General features: G+C 38.2%; 1 protein-coding gene across 32 annotated transcripts in view; it reads right to left on the reverse strand.

The window, feature by feature from the left end:
* Positions 1-2,624: 2,624 nt before the first annotated feature.
* The window catches only part of clasp1a (cytoplasmic linker associated protein 1a), a 54,892-nt gene continuing 36,800 nt past the window's right edge, over positions 2,625-20,716 (reverse strand). For 5 of the 32 annotated variants that reach the window (XM_058391280.1, XM_058391277.1, XM_058391279.1 and 2 more), the window contains 21 exons: positions 20,013-20,171; positions 19,191-19,352; positions 17,751-17,813; positions 16,834-16,937; positions 16,440-16,463; positions 15,102-15,346; positions 14,830-14,893; positions 14,304-14,467; positions 14,113-14,191; positions 13,857-14,000; positions 12,420-12,515; positions 11,703-11,849; positions 11,409-11,515; positions 10,023-10,170; positions 9,612-9,852; positions 8,929-8,985; positions 8,250-8,422; positions 7,866-7,994; positions 6,986-7,192; positions 5,705-5,821; positions 2,625-5,035 (listed from right to left, as the gene is read on the reverse strand). In XM_058391280.1, the coding sequence (XP_058247263.1) occupies positions 4,949-5,035; positions 5,705-5,821; positions 6,986-7,192; positions 7,866-7,994; positions 8,250-8,422; positions 8,929-8,985; positions 9,612-9,852; positions 10,023-10,170; positions 11,409-11,515; positions 11,703-11,849; positions 12,420-12,515; positions 13,857-14,000; positions 14,113-14,191; positions 14,304-14,467; positions 14,830-14,893; positions 15,102-15,346; positions 16,440-16,463; positions 16,834-16,937; positions 17,751-17,813; positions 19,191-19,352; positions 20,013-20,171 (2,717 nt within the window). In that variant the 3' untranslated portion in view covers positions 2,625-4,948. Of the gene's footprint in view, positions 5,036-5,704; positions 5,822-6,985; positions 7,193-7,865; positions 7,995-8,249; positions 8,423-8,928; positions 8,986-9,611; positions 9,853-10,022; positions 10,171-10,595; positions 10,769-11,408; positions 11,516-11,702; positions 11,850-12,419; positions 12,516-13,856; positions 14,001-14,112; positions 14,192-14,303; positions 14,468-14,829; positions 14,894-15,101; positions 15,347-16,439; positions 16,464-16,833; positions 16,938-17,750; positions 17,814-19,190; positions 19,353-20,012; positions 20,172-20,716 lie in introns of those variants that run through there. The other 27 variants (XM_058391298.1, XM_058391295.1, XM_058391297.1 and 24 more) reach the window with 16 other exon arrangements.

Consider the following 20,716-nt stretch of genomic DNA (forward strand, 5'->3'; position numbering starts at 1 on the left):
CAGAACCAGCATGAACTTTTTTTCTTTTTTAGCAGTTTGAGCTCGTCTGTTGGATCAGACCACATGTGTCAATGAGCCTTGGCCGCCCATGACCCTTTCGCTGGTTCACCACTGTTCCTTCTTTGGACCACTTTTGATAGATACTGACCACTGCAGACCGGGAACACCCCACAAGAGCTGCAGTTTTGGAGATGATCTGATCCAGTGGTCTAACCATCACAATTTGGCCCTTTGTCAAACTCGCTCAAATCCTTACGCTTGCCCATTTTTCCTGCTTCTAACACATCAACGTTGAGGACAAAATGTTCACTTGCTGCCTAATATATCCCACCCACTAACAGGTGCCATGATGAGGAGATAATGATGAGGTGTTATTCACTTCACCTCTCAGTGCTCATAATGTTATGCCTGATCAGTGTATAACAGCCTTCAATTACAAACATAAAGGGAATCTTGTAGATTATTTTCTGTGTTACTGCATATCTGGAGGTGGTCACTGTATTTAAATACAAATTTTAATACTTTTTTTTTTACAGTGCTAAATTTTTGGTTGTCATTTTAGCTTTAAATGGCACCTGCACTTTTCGTATGGTGTAAGAGAAGTAAAATGTTGAAAAGCCAGAGCACTTGTCAGAATTCACCTCACAGGCACACATTTGTCATGTTAGTCTTGTGAAGACCTTCCATGGACATAATTATTCATTTATGCTATTATGCAGGTAGATACTGTTATACTGCACCTAAACCTAACCCAAACCATAACCTTACAGAAGTATAAAAACTTTTTTATTAAAAAAAAAAAAAAAAAAAGCAGTTCTACTTATGAGGTTCAGACAGAACTGTCAGATATTTCATAACATATTTACATTTCTGTGGCAAACACCCTTACCCAAAGCAATCTTATTTTTTTTTATACAGCTGTGTTCAAAATAATAGCAGTCCAACATCACTTACCAGATCAATCACTGTTTTTGGTAGAAACTATACTTCTACATGGCAAATATTTTACTAGTAGGTGTAGGAGAGTAATAGAAAACCAACAGACCCAACAGTAATGACTGAATCATTAATTGAAAAGGGTGTGTTCAAAATAATAGCAGTGTCGAGTTCAATTAGAGAGGTAAATTATTCTGTGAAAAAACTGGTGTCAAACAAGTGTCCCTTATTTAAGGACGAAGGCAGCAAACGTTGTACTGTGCATTTCTCTCTGAAAATCGGACTAAAATGGGTCGTTCTAGACATTGTTCAGCATACTTTGATTAAAAAGTTGAATAAAGAAGGGAAAACATTCAGAGAAGTGCAGAAAATTATAGGCTGCTCAGTTAAAATGATATCAAATGCTTTAAAATGGCAAATAAATCTAGAAAGTAATGGAAGAAAATGGAAAACTACCATTCGAATGGATTGAAGAATAGCCAAAATGGTAAAGACAATGATCAGCTCCAGGGTGATCAAAGATAGTCTCAAGTTACCTGTGAGTACTGTAACAATTAGAAGACATCTATGTGAAGCCAAGCTATCAGCAAGAAGCCCTCGCAAAGTCCCACTGTTGAAAAAACAACACGTGCTGAAGAGGTTACAATTTGCGAAAGAACACAAGAACAAGAGAAATGGCACAATATTTTGTGGGCTGAAGAAGGCAAGATTATTCGTTTTGGGTCTAGGGGCCACAGACACCGAATTCAAGCCACAGTACACTGTGAAGCACAGTGATACTGTTATGGTGATGTTTCTCATACTATAGTGTTGGGCCTATTTATCACATTCCAAGAATCATGGATCAGTCTGAGTACATTAAAATACTTACAGAGGTCATGTTGCCTTTTGCCAAAGAGGAAATGCCCTTTAAATGGTTGTTTCAACAAGACAACAACCCCAAACACACCAGTAAGCGAGCAGCATTTTGGGTGCAGACCAACAAGATTAATGTTATGGAGTGGCCAGGCCAATCCCCAGACCTTAATCCAATAGAAAACTTGTGGGGTGACATCAAAAATGCTGTTTCTGAGGCAAAACCAAGAAATACAGAGGAAGTGTGGCGTGTAGTGCAGTCGTCCTGGGCTGGAATACCTGTTCACAGGTGCCAGAAGTTGGTCGACTCCATACAACACAGATCTGAAGCAGTCCTCAGAAATCGTGGTTATACAGCTAAATATTAGTTCAGTGATTCACAAGAAAGCTAAATCTTCAAGCATTTTTCAGTTTATACAGTAAATGTTTGACTTTGTAAGGAAACATGCAGACACTGCTATTTTTTGAACAGCCTAATATTCTTTTTTCTTCACTTTCTGTAAAGTAATTAATTTTTCTTCATGTTTTGGTTTAGAATTGAATGTGCAGTGTTCCCAATGCATGTGTGTATTGAAATAAAAGTTATTATAAGGATTTTGAGCTTTAGTCACTTTTTTTTTTAAACACACTGCTATTATTTTGAACACAACTGTACAACTGAGCAATTGAGGGTTAAGGGCCTTGCACAGGGGCCCAACAGTGGCAGCTTAGTGGACCTGGGATTCGAATTCACAACCAGTAGTCCAATACTTTAACCACTAAGCTACAACATCCCAAAATATGAATATCATCAAATCTTCATCATATTTGGTAACACATTCCCATACACACAATTAGTTTCAGGTTTTCAGGTTTATTTAAGGGCAAACAGGTTCAGGTTGCAAATCTATCACACAGGGCCCTTAAAAAAGAAAAAAAGAAAAAAAACACAACTGTACAGTCATGATAAAAGAAAATTAAATGTATAAATATGGATATGACTGTTACACAACAAAAACTAAGTTAGAACATATGAAGAAAATTTGCTGATAAACTTTTTGTGGCCCCACATTTCAACAGATTTTTGAGATCCACTCATTAACTAATATTTAGGTTTTCCCTCCAGGTTGGCTCGGTTTTAGATTGGACCTAATTTAAACAATATGAAAGAGTCTTCCATTGTCAGGCTATTATCAGCTCGTGGCTGCCCGACAATAAAAGCTGTATATTACCAAGGCAAGCACACATAGTGTGCCTTCACGAAAGCCACAAGCCCCAATATGTAGTATGACATGATAACTAAGATGCTTTCACCCAAAGTTTACAATGAACTTGTTTACAGAGAGACAGACATGTGATATTTTGGTCACCTCATTAAGCCCTGTTTAAGTTTTGTACTTGGATGCCTCCTTGCTCGGGGAAAGCATTAATACTGTATTTACAGATTGACCACAGGACTGAAGTGAGGCAAGGTCTGAAAAACTGTAACAACAAGGCCAATCACTGCAGTGCAAGATGGGTGTGTTCCAAAACATGCATTTGCTAACGTGCAAAAGAGTGCAAAACCCCATTATTTTTGCTTCTTTTTTTTTATGACAATGTATGTACAAAAAGCATCTGATAGCAAAAGCTGCAGAAGAAACTGGCAAACGTTTCAGCCATTCGAGAATGCATCTATTATTAATTTATGCCAATTTAGAGGGATTTCACATAGTCTATAGATACACACTGCATCTATAGCACTTTTCACATTTAAAACAGTGTGCACACTTAAAACGAACAGTCTGAGTGGCCAAAACATAAAATAAGAAAACAAAACAATAAGCACGGTAGTGTTTGAGGTTTCCGCCACCATTCAGTTGTCCTTCAAAGCAGGAGTCACTGCCATTTGTACAATATTAGTTTAGCGTCTACACATTTGAGCAAAGTCTTCATTAAGCAGCAGGATCACTAGAAACCTAGGTCTGGGTGGGATTGTTGTTCATGAGTCTTTTTGCATTTATTCAATGTTTTTGACTCAAGATGCTCCAGATATATACACGTCTTTCAATGCAATAAAGTAAAGCAATTGTCGACTTTCATTTATGACACGACAAATAATTATTTTAAGCCTTTTACCACTTCCGAATGATTACATTTAATGCTTTCAATTAAGATTGTCATTTTCTTGAGAATTGGGCTTCAGCATGAATGTTCATGTACTAGTCCATCCAGAATCTTGCAATTATCTTTACCAATAATGCAAAGAGGAAAATAATTGTTTTTAAATTAAGGCAGTCCAGGCAGGTTAGGAACTATAGTTCTGTATTGACTTAGTCCGATAGACTGGCCGTTTTATGGAATTTTCAAATCCATAAAATAATTTAGCATGGCTGGTAAATGTGAAAAGAAGCAGAAAATTGGTAGAGAACTCACAAAATAATGGATGGAATATACACTCAGTAGTTTGTCCTTGTCTAGGTTGATTTGTGCCATTATGGCAGGGCAAAGCCTACTGTAAAAATAAACAAACAAACAAAAAACTGACATCATAAAGCAACTTAGAATAATACAAATCCATAGACTTTAAAACAGCCTTCAATTACAAACAAAGGATGCATTTTAGATTATTTTCTGTGTTACAGGGTGTGCAGATCGGGTGGCTTGTAACGGTATTTAAATACAAATTTAAATAAATTTATACACTTAAGTCCTACATTTTTGGTGGTCATTTCTGCTTAAAATGACACTTGATCCTTTCTTATGATCACATTTAAATCACTCGGCCAGCCAAATGATCCTCTACCACTAACTCAGATTCAAGTGACATACTTAACCTACACGACTGTTCCCCATTTAAAACAATGTCAAAATCTCAAACACTATAGATTTGAAAAAAGACCACATTATTACATTATTAATGTTAAATATCAAGTAATTTCTTTAAAAAAAAAATAAAATAAAATAAAATAAAAATTTAACTGGTGCCAGTCAAAACAGAAATATCGAAATGTGATCCCTAAAACCCACGGTAAAGAAACTATTTTTACATTCAGGAAACAGGAAATGAAAAGGAATACTGATGGAAATGTGTTTTAAATACTGGGTAAAAACAATAATGAGGAACAAAAAGGTCTGAAGGAGGCACAGCTAAGATCCCACTATTGATTGCTGGGCACTGATGAGCATGCCTTCTGCATTAGCTGTGAGACGACACGTCAGATGAGCTGCTGCTGTTGCTATTGGTCGTTTGAGCTCTCTTGATATACAGGTTTAGCAATTTCATCTGTGGGGGGAAAAAAAGCATGTAGCACTGCTGTAAAATTGCCAAGTTTAACATTATGGGTAGTATGATGGCTAGATGCCATTAGAAAGTAGAAAGCGGAGTTTAAAAAAATCACAATTAAGTGAATTCACACTCTGGATGTAGAGAACATTCAGCATCTTTAGGCATAGCACACAATACTACATATGCACAAGTATAAGACAATGCAATTGATACAACTGTCTAATATTTAAAGAATTACAATTACACTATTTCAATTTTCCCATTCATCTTCAATTAATAGTTAATCATTGTGTGACTGCTGTCATTTTTAATTAGTTAGACAATAGCTCAAAAAATCAGTGACAAAATGGTAAATATACATATACAAGTAGCATGCATGCCAGTATAACCATTGCTTAAACAGAAAGAATTTGGTTGTTTTAGCCAGACGTTCAGAATGCTTACAAGATGCAATAACAACTAAGAATGCTGGGTGTTTGGGCTAAGACAACTTAGGTTAACCCAGTCAGTATTCAGCAACCCTTCTGCAAAGGTCAAGTCAAACAATCTGTGATGGAATGGAACTAGGGCAAATATGAACAGAAAGTGGAAGCAAATAAACAAAGTCGAGAGAGATAAATGATAAGAGGGACAGAGAACTTTGAGCCGGTAAACATCTGACTGTACCTTACTGCCCGTGAGCTGAGCCAGGTGGGGCTTGAGCTCCTCTCCGATGACAGAGTAGATGGCCACCAGGCAGAAGACACTGGCCTTGCGAACGCTGCTTTCTGTGTTGTCATAGCCCTGCAGATAGACATGTAAATGTTATTAATGTATGACAGCTCTAGGCACATGCAAACATGCACACACACACACAAGTCAAAGGATAATTAAAAGAGCTATGTTAGTGTGATGAAGGATTAAAAAAAAAAACAAAAAACAAATAATACACTTGGACAGGGATCCAGTTTCACACTGTTAATGCAGCATGGTGACCTAATTTTCTCTGCTTTAATGATCAAATTACAAGCAGCTTTCAGCAGACAAGGTTGGTGGTAATAATGGATTTCCCCCCAGTATAACTATGGAAATGAATGAATATTAATTAGCGATCATCTTATCTCCACTATAGCATAACCTGATATAAATGTTCTTGGAACATTTAGTTTGACCATTTTGTGCTGGAAATATGTGCCAAGTCTTAGAAGAATCTTAATAATCTTATCATAATGTCTACATGCCTAAACTCTGCACAACACCTAAATCTGGGACTGCTGATTTAATTATCTTATTAAGCAGGCACAAAAAGAAATCTATAATAGATCAGTTTATTCACTACTTCTATTTAACAGTAGATGGATAATGTTGCTTTAATGAAACTGAATTTATTTATGGTACAGCTAACCATAACATATCATAATTTTCCCTCTGTACAATGGATTTGAAATAAAGCAATCACGACGTGGACATGGGACAAGTTTCCTTCCTTGAGATGCTTTACTTCAGGTCTTTACTGGAGCCACTTTTGGTTGTTGCTTGTTTGGGGGTCTTTGTGCTTTCAGTCTCGTCTTCACTAAGTGAAAAGCATGCTCAGGTGCGTGGACTGAATATTACACTCCTTTGCCTTAGGAAGCTCAAGGAAAATTGTTGATTTGGACACTTCTAAAGTTTCTGCTCTCTCTCTGATGGGTCAGTTCTGTTTAGATTTTTTTCCTAGTTTAATGATGGCATTTTTTCATTTATATCAACACCTCTTTGGATCACATACTGAGAGCTCCCACTTACTTTAATCCCTTTTAGCATGCACTTGCATTTGTTTGATTGCAATCTTCAATGCCGTCTTTGTAACATGTCTTGGTAAGATATTGCCTTATAACTCCTTTTACAACTTACAACGTAATCTTAATTTTTTTTTTATGTTTTACAAGCAGGTACATATGATACCTAACAAAATCATTAGAAACTCACTTGTAAGAGGCCAGGAATAATGTCTGGCAGTAGCTGGTGAAGAGAATCCTTGGCAATGCGTTCAACGACTTTTGTCTGCATTTTAATAGCTGCCAGGTTGATGGGGTAGTCTGCAGTCTGCACAATGGGACATAGCACCTTGATGCACTGCTCAGGGTGGATGGAGCCAGCCAGTGTGGATGCAGACTCTTCAGCAGCTCTTACCACCTGGACATGTAGCAAGGAGAAATGTATGTAAGCTTCGGTCGGTAGGTTAAACCTTCTTTCATTCAGTCTTACTCATTTAAAAAAAATTTTACCTTGTATTTAAGTTAAAAGGCTATAAAATTACTGTCATTTTTATACACAAACTTAACTTCTTAGCAATGTATTAATGTTCAACAAATCAGATGACTTGGTTGAGCAAACATATTGATTGTGCTAGATAAACTGTCAGGGTGTTTATTTTAGAAGCACAGGTGTTCTTCATGGTTCCATTCATTTACGCATCTGTTTTAGTTACTGGGCTTGTGAACACTGATAAGCAGTAACCTAGGTGCTCCGTTTCCATTAGTGCAGGTGTTGAATTTTACTTGGGATTAGAAACCTGCTGGTTAAGTACTTCTACAATGGAGTGACATGTGAGAAAAGCCTTGTCTGATTTCTCGAAATCATGCAGTGACCAGTATGAAAGGTTCTTGCATTTCTAAAATAAGGTCTAAGGGCACGTTGTGATTTTGTTTTTAAAGATGCAAATGTAAATAGTACTATATAAATAAAGATTACCAAGCCTCAGTCAGTGGTAAAGGTTATCCAAAAATAAAAGGTTGCTGTTTTTATTTTAAATATACAATGCCCAACAAAGGTGATCATAAGTACACGAAAGAAAAGTGTTTGTAACCTCCTTGTGAGAGTCTTTGTGAGCCTCTAATGTCTTCATGATTGTGAGTTCGGCATAGTTCTTGAAGCGGGCTGGCTGAATCCTTAGGATTTCTTTGAGAACACGCAGAGCCATAGCTCGAATCGTGTGCTAGAAAAGAGAGCAGAATGTAAATGATCAAGTCTGCCAGGAACAGTAATTAGACACACAGACACATCCACACACACACACACGATGCATTTATGATACATGATCGTAAATGCATACACAATAGGGCTGAGTTTTAAGGAAATACACATAATCTACACACTTTGATAGTAGTAGATGCTGTTTAACAGCAGAGACTCCATGTGTACATATGCACTGCAAAGTTAAGTGTAAATGGCTGTTGATGTAATATCTCACATCTTTGTCTCCAAGTGTCTCCAGGAGCAGCAGCAGGATCGTTTTGAAATGCTCATCCCACACAGCTAGGCTGTCTTCTCGGGTGATCTTTAGCAGTTCCACCAGCGCCCCTTTTCTCTCCTCTACCCGCTCATTGTGATTGGACAGCTCTTTTAGCAGGTCTGCCACCAGGTCTAAGTAATCCAAAACAAATTCAGTTAAAATAAGGAACAAACCAAGCAAGGAACCTGATCTTTTCCTTCATTTGACTATTGGGTCCCATTTGTAGAGGCACCACTTAGTAGACATTTGTTAAAACTTGTGTGTTAATATACTTTGGATTAGTATTTCCGTGGATTTTTACACCCACATTTGTACTGCTAGATATTACTCAAATGATGTTACAGATATAAATCCAAGGTCAAGCTGTTAGTTTTTGCCTACAGCAAAAGAGCAATGTTATAATGGCAGAAAAAAGTTATTGCAGTAATAGAGTAAAGAGCCACCACCGAAATGTCTATGATATTAAGCCACTACACAATATTAGTGACTCAAGCTTTGCTAGTACAGAAGCAGACATGCCACCAAAGATGAGATGTGGTAAATGGAAAACAATGGAATGAAGCAGACTGACAAAGCAGAAATGGCCAAATTTTTTGCATCTAGGATTAATCTGTTATTCTACTGAGTCGGCCTTTACCAGGAGCAAAGCCCTTGGAGAGCACCATCTTGTTCTCACTGGACTCCTGCCGACGGCCTGTAGAGAGGGAAGGAGAGATGGAGGGAGGACAGCAGGGATTTGATGACCAATATTCGGTGAAACCCAAAAACACACTCCCCTTGATTCCCTACTACCCTTTCAAGTCTTTATGAAGAGAATTAAGGAGAAATAACAATATCCTGCTTTCAGCTTTTCTTATTCTGAATTTTTTCCTTTTAAATCCATATATCTCTCTTTCTGCATTCTTCAAGCTCATGCCTCCTTGTGTTTTATGCCAAGATCTGATGCTAAAATACAATATATTTTTTTATTCTGATAGCCAATTACAATTCTTTTGCATCTGCCTTTCTTTTATCTACTCGACTAATATCAAATAATTACTCATATAGCAAGATATGCAAGAGGCTAAACCTATGACTTGGTTTGTGGATAAATGGCTTGGATGGATGAACACAGCAACAGAAATACCACATAGTGCAAAACTTACCAGCCCTCCTTGTTCAGGCAGGATGTTTTGCATGTTTACAGGGTAGACTATTGTATGTTACACTATAAAACTTTGTTGATTTAACACAGAGAGCAATGACCATATGAAGTGGTATGGACCAGACAAGGTGAGCAGAGCAGATATGAATTAATGGTAACGGTAAGTGCAAACTCACAATCACGGAATTGTTCCACGTCATCATCAAAGACAGCCTCTTTCAAAGCACTCTTATCATAACCACCAATGGTGTCCCCATATCCATATGGTGCAAACTCTCGTGTCCTTGGCCCAGCAAAAGAGCGTGGAGAAGGGGTGTTGAGTAGAGACGTCTTGTTATCCAAGGCAGTACGTCCTCCCTCGACTATATCTAAACCTAACCGAGAATCTGACCCAGGTGATGCAGTCTCCCGGCCAACCTGGGGGAAATCGTTAAAAGTGAAATGAGTATGTATGTAACAATTGTTGTGAAAGCTGCTGGTGGAATGGCATAAAATGAAATATAATTACAATGTATATTATTATGTACGATATTTCTTAATTTCCAATAATGCTCATAAAAATATTCAGAATTTCTCAGAGCACCTACCCCATCATCCTTCTTGAGTTCACGTCTGACTGGCTCGTTGAGGTCTTCCTCACTGCGATATCTAAAGCTCTGGATGGCCTCTGTTACACCACGTAGCGAGCTGTAGATTTCATCAGAGTTCATATTCTCTGTGTCATATTCCAGCATACTACCCAGGAGAAGAAAAAAAGAAAAAGAAATGGAAGTCAGTTTTGTGCGCTATATATATACATATATATACAAACCATGAAGTCATTGTGAAGGGTTAGTATCATGGTCTTGCCAAACAGTGATATACCATAATGCGTGCAATAAGGTGAGGTAAAGAACAAGAATTATATTTGCCATTGTTAAATACTGAACTGAATGAAATTCAGATTAAAAGCGCATGCACTATTTTAAGGACAAATGTTATATAGGAAATCTTGGATTTCTCAGCACAAGCTGAACTGGGATCAATCAAATGTTAGTCATTCCAAATCCAATGTGTTCCATGACATTAAAAAGGTTTACAGACTGTAATAGTCTATGAATAAAATTCTTATTCTCACAAGAAAATTTTTCAGAATTTTCTGATGGGGCTTGTCCTGAGTGGGTGGGGTCTTAGCACCCATGCTGCCCCCCTCACAATTATAGCCTAGTGACTGAGTTACCTGGGGGAGAATGCGCAGCGGAGGGCCCTGAGGGAGGGGGCAGGGACTGAGGGCTGAGATGGAGGAGGTGCTGGGTGCTTTGAGAACCCATCGACACTCCAACCCCACAACCGACTGTGCCCATAGTTCAGCCAGAGATAGTGTGTGAGAGGGAGGGAGAAAGAGAGAATGGAGCAGGAGAGGAAATAAAACACACAGAATGGACAGGACAAGAGAGATAAACAGGACAGGGAATGAAAGGGGACAAGAATAGAAATGGAGTGGAAATTAGAGGAGACGAGGGGAGTAGAGTTGGGTATGGAAGGAAGAACAGGAAGAGAGAAAAAAGACTATATTTGGAAAGTTGAGGTGTGTTATGTATGAGTTAAGGAGATTTAGAATGGATTAGAAACCCAAAAATTGTCAACAGGTATTTCATGGGGAGCTACATTTAATGTTGACCTTTCTGTAAAAAATCCTTAAGAGCACAACCTAATACCTAACTGTATTTGATGATTTTTAATCATCACTAATCAACTTCAATAAATAAACACTGTAGCTTTACAGGAAATGGGCAAGTTTACTCATGTCAGGAATACAGTTCTAGGTTCTTGAAGTGCATTTGAGAATTTTTAAATTAAAGTACTGCGAGAGAGGTTAAAGAGAACAGAATGTGATCTGACATGCGTACAGTACACATTACACTTCCACACCTAAAGTGCTCTCATGCATTACTGAGCTGGTGAATTGTGAATGACCAGGAAGGACAGGTTACCTTGGTGAAAGGCCAGTGTGAGAGGAGTTAGTGGGAGAGGTGAGAGGGCTCGTCCTGCTAGATGGATGCCTGGGTGGTGTACGGCCAATTGTGTTGCTGGGAGAACTCTGAAAGGACGACACGGGAAAATAAAACAGTAAACCTGTATTCAGTTGCACAAATGGACAAGCAAACATATAATATACGTAATAACACTTAAGATGACCAGATGGCCAGTGACCACAATGAATGACCACTGTGTAATCTAATAAATGCATGGCTTCAGAAGTAGGACACAAAAAGAAAGGAATTTACCACTCCACTGGTGCTGGTAGAGTTCTTTAGGTGGGTATGGAGGAGCTTGGTGGCTCCATCCTGGAATGTTTTTGGTAGAGCTCCAAGAAGCATGGTGAACTCAGGTGTGTTCAGCTCGAAGAGAGAGATCAGTACCACCTGGGCAGCCTACATAACACAAAGCACCAAATCACCAGAGGCACCAACACAGCTCACATTCTAAACCAAACAAACTGCTGAAGAACAACATTTATAAACAATGAAGTTGAGTACAAGTGTAAGTAATGCAGAGAGGGAAATCATCATAGAGGCAATCCACAGTATATTGTGCAAGCCTAAAAATCTATTAACTTGAGAATATCATTTCATATCACAGCTTACTAGTTACCAGAGACAGACATGCATATAGTTTATATGGTGGTTATTTTGCCAGAAAACACATGTTAGGAAGGAAATCTGACAGTCCTTGTGTTTTGCATAGTTTTTACAGCTTTCAAAATGTTAAGACACTTAACAACAAAATAGAGTAGGTTCTAATTTTGTCAGTCTGAACCCCACCCTTATCAAAAGGATATAAAGAATTGCTGCCAAAAGGATGCAAGAGTTGCTAAAGGGTCACTTTGTGAAGCTGTGTAATGCAGGTTAGAGACAGAAAGGTCACGCTCATCACGCTCGTGCGAAAGTTAGATGCTGTGAGGGTGTGCTGTTTTGGCAGTTAGGCTGACAGGAGGGCACTACCTGCTTACACCTTTCCTCCAGATTACCCTCTCCGGGCAGCACGGCTGTAGTGTTTGGCCTGCCTGAAAACTCCTCACTCGCCCAGTTATGAAGGGTCTAATTCACAGCATAAGCGTAAGACAATAACAAAGACTGATGTTCAAATTGAAGCCTGTAAACCCTATAGCCTCAGGGGCAAATGTGGAAATCTTGCACACACATACATATACATACACATGCGCGTTAAACAATATAGAACCAAATGTCACCTTCTGTGCCATGTTACCTGTTTTACAGGTAGGCAAGTGTATTGTAACATAGTTGCATTCTTCTTTTGTGATGCTTTTCCAGGCTTGTACTGTAGCTTCTTTCAGTTGTTGGTTAATTCTGCCTTCAATCTCCTCTTCAGGCTCAGTTGGGTTAGGGTCTATTGATTTGACCAGTCTAAAATTTTCAAAATTCTCCCCAAGATGAAGTCTTGTGTTGTGTTGTGTTGGCGGTGTCTTTTGGGTAATTGTCTTACTGCATGATGGCATTTCTCGCAATTATATTGGATGCATTTCTCAGTAAATTTTCAGACAGAATGATTCTGAAGACTTCTGAATTTGTTCTGTTGTCACCATCTTGAGTTACATCATCAATAAAAATTAGTGAGTCTGTTCCAGAAGTAGCATGCAATACCTCCCCAAAGCACTTGAGTGACGATGTTTAGATCTAAGTTCTGGATCATGATCAGATCTTTTCTTTCTCTACACTTTGGCCTTTCAATAACTTTGAAAGCGGCATATCTACGAAAATATCTTCCAATCTGGCCTCGGATTCTTACTGCTGATGAGTGGATTACATCTTGTGCTATGCCCTCTATATTTCTGCTCTTGAAGTCTTTTTGAACAGTGGACAGTTCATTCCTGCCCAGTGGAGCTTGTTGGTGTTGTCACTGTTGTTTTCTGGGTTTTTTTTTTTTTGTCTGCTGCTGTTTCTTGGCTGTCCTGTTCAAAGTCTGGTTGTTTGTGCTACTGGTTCATTTGTAATTCAGGATATTCCAAATATCCTATGCACTGGCCATAGATATTGGCTATGATTCGGTTTCCCTCTTTCTCAAATTTCAAAATGCTGTGCTTTTCTTCTAGAGACAGCTCTCTTCATGTTAGCTCAAACCAAGAGGTAACTATCAGAGGTATAGATTGTTTAAAACAATCAATATAACTAATTTTTGATCACGTGAAAAATTAGTAGGTTGGAAAAAAAAAGGTGCCAAGTTCTAAGTTTTTTAACATGTCTAAATGTAAGTATCAGGAGATGAAAGCTGGAATTCTGCTCTATTATCTCTATTATATCTATTATCTCTTAACAAATGTTTTTAGTGTATAGCAAAAATACTTTAGGAAGAGACTGCATATAAATGTTTAAAAATAGATTAATAGTTTAACAAATATATTCATCTTCTTGGAAACATACCTTCCTGACATCAGAGCTTTTGGGCTCAGTGGTCCAGGTTATGATACGGGACACAGCTAATCTTGTTTCACTGGAATTCACAAAATCTGCAGGATCCATTTGCTTTGCCAGGGACTCAATGTACTTCAAAATGGCCACCTTAACCTGTAATTTAAAATAGCAACATTTAATATGCACAGCCTAAACAATAAATAATTACTACTAAAAACAGTATTACTACTAAAAAAACTTAATACGAGGTGATTTGCTCAGGTACCTTCAAGTTAGGAGTTTGTGTTTGATCAACAATAAACCTCATAAGGATGTTGAATTGTTGGTCAAATGGGAAAGACTCACTGCAGGACAGAAATGAAGCATTATAATTTTTATTAGTAGATAAAAGTATATTTAACAAGCATTATAAATAACAAACACATAAACTATGTCTGATTAACAGATGCATCTAACCGGGTGACATCCAGAGCCTTTTGGACTTTGGCCTGAACTGAACCCAGGAGATCAGCTCCCATCTTCTTTAGCAGCTGAGTGAGCAGGACAAAGAGCCAGTCCTGAAGGTCCTCTCTATGAACAGTGATGAAGTCTACAAGAGTCTCCAGGAACATGCTGAAAACCTAAAGACACAAAATACACTAAGTATCCTCATATATGAACACTGTATAAACTAAGGTTACTAAAGTGCTAAAGATTATAATCAATAACATTATACAACCTAAATTGGAAAGGTGGAACAACAGCAGAAAAACCAGACAAACATCACTTACTCTCTGTTATTAACATCCAGACCAAGGCAGAACATGCAAATGATAAAAACATGTTTAGTTAGTGGGCACCAATCAACGTTCACAAATATTTTTCTAGAAATGTGCTTTCACCATTCCTCCTAAGTGTTTAGACAAACCGAGACACTTCACAAATCTTTAATACAAAGTTAGTAAACAATTAAAAGACACATGCCATTGTTCCTGTAGATTACCTTACTATGGGGATCTGCAAACATTCTCGTGAAGATCTCGCATAATCTTTTCATCTCCACTCGGCTGTCCAATACAGACAGGTACACATGTAAGGGTACGAATTGTAACTAATTCAATCACAGTTGGTCACCACAGAATTAAATAATAATCACAGGGCTGCACCAAGGAAAATGTATAGCAACTCTCATAGAGCTATGATATATGAATATGGTATATATAATTTGTTGCATAAAATACTAACTGTATGGACTATGATCTAGTTTAGACATACCTAAGAACACGTTGGCTCTTAAGTAAGTTTTGCAGGCCCAGGAGTCCTTCCTTCCTCTCAGACCAGTTGGAGCTGGCACAGTGGTTGAGCACCTCAGCAACATCCTCTGTCTGCCGTAAATAGTGTGGAATTCCTCCATTACGGGATCCGTATGAGCGCTCAGAGCATGCACTGGATGCATCGCTGTTAGCATCATCATCCGAGTACATCCCAGGGGACTCGTATCGCCTTCTCATAGGTTTACGCTGTGAAAAGACAACAAGGATAAGGGCACTGGAATAAAACAAATGATTAAAATGCTATGATAATTTATCATCAGGTCAGTCAGGAAAAAGTTCATCATGCACAACTCAACACGTTTTTTCTCTTTCCATGAAAAGCCATGCAAGGTACAGCACATTTGTAAAAAAAAAAAAAAAATAGCACCATGCCTGTAATGCTGTCCAAGGGCTGGTATAGAAATATAGCATGATCTGAATGTGAACATTTAAAATAAAGCACTATATTAATGTGATGATTCGCTGGAGGATTTTATAGAAATTGTTTTTTTTTGGCAGTGTACGTATTCACAGAGACAATGAAACTGATCAAGAATCAATACATTGAGCTGAAACATGTTTTCAGAACATAAGATAAGTACAGTACCCAAGGCCAATTCGTTTGTTATATTCATTTGCAGTGAAGACATATGTTGCAAATGGCCAATCACAGGAAAGAATCAGAAGTCCAGACTGGAAATCACAAAGAAGTCCAGAGCTCTGGAACCAGGATTAACCTCGACCAAAGTGATGGAAAGGCCAAAGTGTGGACAAAGAAAAGTGCTCAAGGTTAAAAGTACAAGCTCAATTGGTCAGGTACAGTTGAGACAGTGTGACTGGGCTTGCATGGCTATTTCTGGAACAGGTTTACTAATCTTTACTGAACTACTGAAATATTACTGTATTTACTGTAAGATTATCTGTTCCAATACCTTTGAAGCAAAAAGGTACCTTATTCTAAGTTATTTAATACATCTAGATGTAGGTTTCAGAGAATGAAACCTGGAATTCTGATTAATGGTCACTTCTTTTGCAATCACACCCAAATGTCTAAAGTGTATAGCACCAAAAAAGAACTGGCCTTGTCAGAAGAGACCTAGTGTCAGACGCGAAATATCAATATTCTAAAAATTTATTTCAGTTCAGAATAATGATGAAAACTGCTAATGAGATGCGTGTTAGAACTGAATACTCTTTTAGTGGTTTTGAAGGCATGTTTAGTAATGATACTTAATAATGATAATGGATGAATGTTAATTAGTGAATAGGATGGCAATACAAACAGTGAGTAAATAACTACCTTATTCCTGGAGTCTCCTAACAGCTGAGGGTAATACCAGACAAAAAGAAAGAAAGCAAGAGCAAAGAGACATGTATTTCAAAGAGGGCACTGTTGAATGCAGAATAGTCATTATCGAAATTCCACCTGCGTTACCAAAACTGTGCAACTGGAATGCTGATTTCTGTGGCAGTGTGTTTAGAGATCTATGTATTGATTTGTTAAACCATTACAATGAATCTATAGATTTCATAAACAAAAAAAACCCCTTATGTTTCTGTTTATTAGGCAACCTGTAGAGTGTTTCTATTCAATATCTGTTTTCACCTGGTATAAGGTCATGAGAGACAATTTTAGTTTTGAAATAAATAAACAAACAAAAACTAAAATAAAAACAGAAGAATAGGTCTCTTACCAAAGCATCAGCCACAGCTGCCTCAACCTCTGTCCCAGTGTTCAGAACTCTCATGGCATTGACAGACGCAGAAATACGGGCTTGGTGGATTAGCCCAAATCGATCTGAAAGTGGGGCGGAAACACCAAGAGAAAAGTTCATGATGGGGTAGGTCAAAATAAATAAAAAGATACTTACCTCAGAGGTGAATCAATTTGGAGAGAAAGGAATCAACAAAAATAGAAGAGACATAAAGCCCAAATCACCAAAATAATTGTATAAGCATCTAAGAAAGAGAAACTGAATTTAAGTACAGGCAACTGTGACCCATATTAGACTATTTTACAGCAATAGTCTTTACAGCAAGACATCAATCTTAAAAAAAATTAAAATAAAATCATGTCAGAATAAACACATTCATTTCACATCTTAAACGAAGCAGCACCCTAAGCCTCTGTCTTTTAAAGAACACACAATATTAAAGAAATTCAACTAGAAATATGAGACCTCACAACAATAATCACAAATGACAATGCAAGACTGAAACAACAAAAAAATCTTCTCATATACTAATAACGATGGCTCAGAAAATCAGCATGACCAAGCACAACACCTTACAAGAAACTGCATACATGGAGCAGAAAATAAATTTGCACTTTCAAACACTAATCAGGTAAAAAGAAAAACCCACAGGCAGCAAGTATGCATTATCTGATATAAAGGATGAAAAACAAAACTGAATATACATGGCACAATGACGAGGGTAAAACTTCACACCTCAATTGCTCTAAAGAACTTAAATGTATATCACTATATTCCACTGACATCAAGTCTTACAATCACTAACAAGCAATGTGAAGTGTGAATAGTTTCGACTTGGGGTGACAATGATAAGACATGCTGAACTGGAAGATAGGGAAAGGGGGCATGCAGGTCACCTGACTGGGCCACGGACTCAGCCGTGGACAGCGCACTGGTGGAGCGAGAGTGGCGTCGGGAAGCTGCAGGGACAGGAAGATGGGGTCACACCCCACTGACGGTTAGTGTGCTACTACACCAACGCCCTGCATCCCAGGTAGCAAACATAACACATTCTCCCATCAAACCCAATAGCTATCCAACTATAAGAGACATAACAATGACCGAGCAGTATGACAGAAGTGACATGTCCATTTGTCACTGTAAGGGAGAATGACGAGCAGCAGAAGCAGATTGGCAATGAACACATAATATAATGAGGTGTACATTGCAGTACACTTGCTGCCTCCCTCCTTTTGCTATTCCTTTCTACAAGATTGGACAGCCTCAGTACTTTCCCTCACATATTAAGCAACCAAGTTAATTAAAAACACATACATTCATGAGAAAAAAAGAAAGTACATCCTCCTTCAGTTCTCGGTTTTCATTTTTCAGGACTTAAATAAAAATGTGTGGTCCTCAGAACATGCCTCAGGTGACAACCAAACAAAAAACAAAAACAATAAAAAAAAAAACACTAAATATTTCAATATGTAGTCATTTTTTCCTGAAAAGTAAACCAACATTCAATAAGAGAGTAATTGGCAGTCAGGTGTTCCTAATGAAATCCATATTAGTTACAACTCTGGGCTATTTTTGGGCTACTATATCTACTAATGGGCTATTTTTGGGAAGGTTGGGAGTTCAAATCCAAGGACCAGGCTGGCACTGCTGGACTCTTAAACCACAACTGCTCAGCTGTGTCAAACAAGATAAATGTTAAATCACTTTGGATAAGGGTGTCTGTTGTAAATGTAATGTAATGCTGTGGTGGGATCTTAAGAAAGATGTGCATAAACAACTGCCCTCAAACATCACTGAACTAAAGCAATGTTGTAAAGAAAAGTGAGCCAAACTTGATGTAGTCACATTGTCACATGATCGCCATGCTACTAAATTACAGGATGTTCTTATTTTGCCCACCTAGCTTCTAAATGACTACATATTCAACTTATGCTTTTTTGATGACACCTGCGGTTATCTGTTAGTTTACAGAAGTTGGTGAGGACAACAAAATTGTTATAAAGCCCTGAAAAACCAAAAACTTAAAAGTAAGTTACTGTTAAAGAATACTTTCTTTTTCTAATGAATCTATACTGTTTAGGCAATGTGTATAACAAAAAAAAATACTTTCACAAAGTCTTCGAGAAAATCAGTGCATGCAAAACAGAGAGCAGGCAAGAGACGGAAGTATAGAGTGGGCTTTAGGCTGGGAGAGTTTGTTTGGTGGAGGTAAGAAAGAAGAATCATTGAGGAGGTCTGGGAGGATACTTGGGTACTAAGGATTTCAAAACAATGGGTTATAAGATACAGGATGATAAGAGCTGCTGATCCATCAGTGCTCAGTCCAATTTACTCACCCAAAGGAGTGAAACCCCGAGCAGGGCTGGTATCGCGGCTGCTCTCGCGACTCGTGTCACGGCTGCAACCCTGACTCATGCTTGGGCGTGGGATGCGACTGCTCCGGGCTAGCGTGCGGTAACGAGAAGCAGCAGGAAGAAGAGCTTTACGACACAGCTCAGCTGTTAGGACACAGGTTAGCACTTTAGTCAGGCATGCCACAATTAGCATGAGAAGTGTTGGGAAGAAAGGGGCTTGGCAACCATTTTCAAGAGTTAGACATAAAAGCAAAAGCTGACCACTTAGGTTAAGATTAGCATTAGTCTGCCAAAACAATTAAGGTAAAAGATGCAAGTTTCTGCATTGTAACATCAACCAGCAAAAAACACATCAAAAGAATACATGAAAGCTGGTTAGTCATCCTTACCATTATTCAGTAACAGGTAAACCAGTTAAAAGAACAAAACAGCAGTGAGAAGCTAGTCACACAATAACAGCATCAGCATCTTAATCAACAATCTGAACCAAAGACTTAGCCATTTTTTCCATTCTGCACTGACGAGAGTCTAAGAAGGAAACTGTGCTACATATGCTACATCTTTAATCATTAAGTAATATTTATTGTTATACAGCATAAACCAACAATATAAAACCATCTTAAATACACAACATCTTTCCAAACAAATGCTTGTTTGTGACATTTTGTGACCTTAGATGCATTTCAGGAATCCACTTTAGGATAGATCTTTACAGGTTTAGATGTTTTTATGACACACTTGGGAATTCTGTACATATATATGATTAGAGAGCTATGAAGTACTATACACTGTGTGTTTCCTTACCAATGCCCAGTCTGCTTGGGCTGGTCTCTCGGCTGCAGCCCTGGCTTCTCGGGACCCTCGCTCGCTTGTCTGTGGGTGTAGAAGTCATGGCTGTGGTACGTGGAACTCTGCCATATGTGTGACCCAGCAGCTTTCCTGGGGAACTAGAACGGCTTCCAGCTACAAAAATAAAGTAAAAAACTTGAGTCAGTGTTTAACACGGCCATTTTCTGTGAGCAGCAGTCTGAGAAAATTCTCCTCAATCTTCAAGAGCGCTAGAAAGTAAGAGTGCTGCATATTTCACATTCCATTGGTCCACTGATCTTACAATCTACACAAAATGACAGTGGATACACAATATGCACTGGGAGTTGTACATCTATTTAGTAAATATGTCTATATGACAAACAATGCAGACGAGAGATCAGCTTTCATGGAATGCATCTGATTTAAAACCAGAATATATCTGGACTGTGGGGGAGTTTAATAAAAGATTTGTGAACACATTAAGCAAAACAACTCTAATACAAATACACAAAAAGACGAATGAAAATAAAATCAGGTGACTAAACATCTATAAACAACAACATAAATAAAGACACAATATTTTGCACTGGGATGCATGGGGGAGACGTATCGTGATACATATATAATGGCATGATGAGACAAGAGCAAGGAAAGGTCATGCAGGATGCTGATCAAGGGTTGGGGGATGCATCAGCTTT

The sequence above is a fragment of the Hemibagrus wyckioides genome, linkage group LG06, assembly GCF_019097595.1.
Source record: "Hemibagrus wyckioides isolate EC202008001 linkage group LG06, SWU_Hwy_1.0, whole genome shotgun sequence".
NCBI classification, from domain to species: Eukaryota; Metazoa; Chordata; class Actinopteri; order Siluriformes; family Bagridae; genus Hemibagrus; species Hemibagrus wyckioides.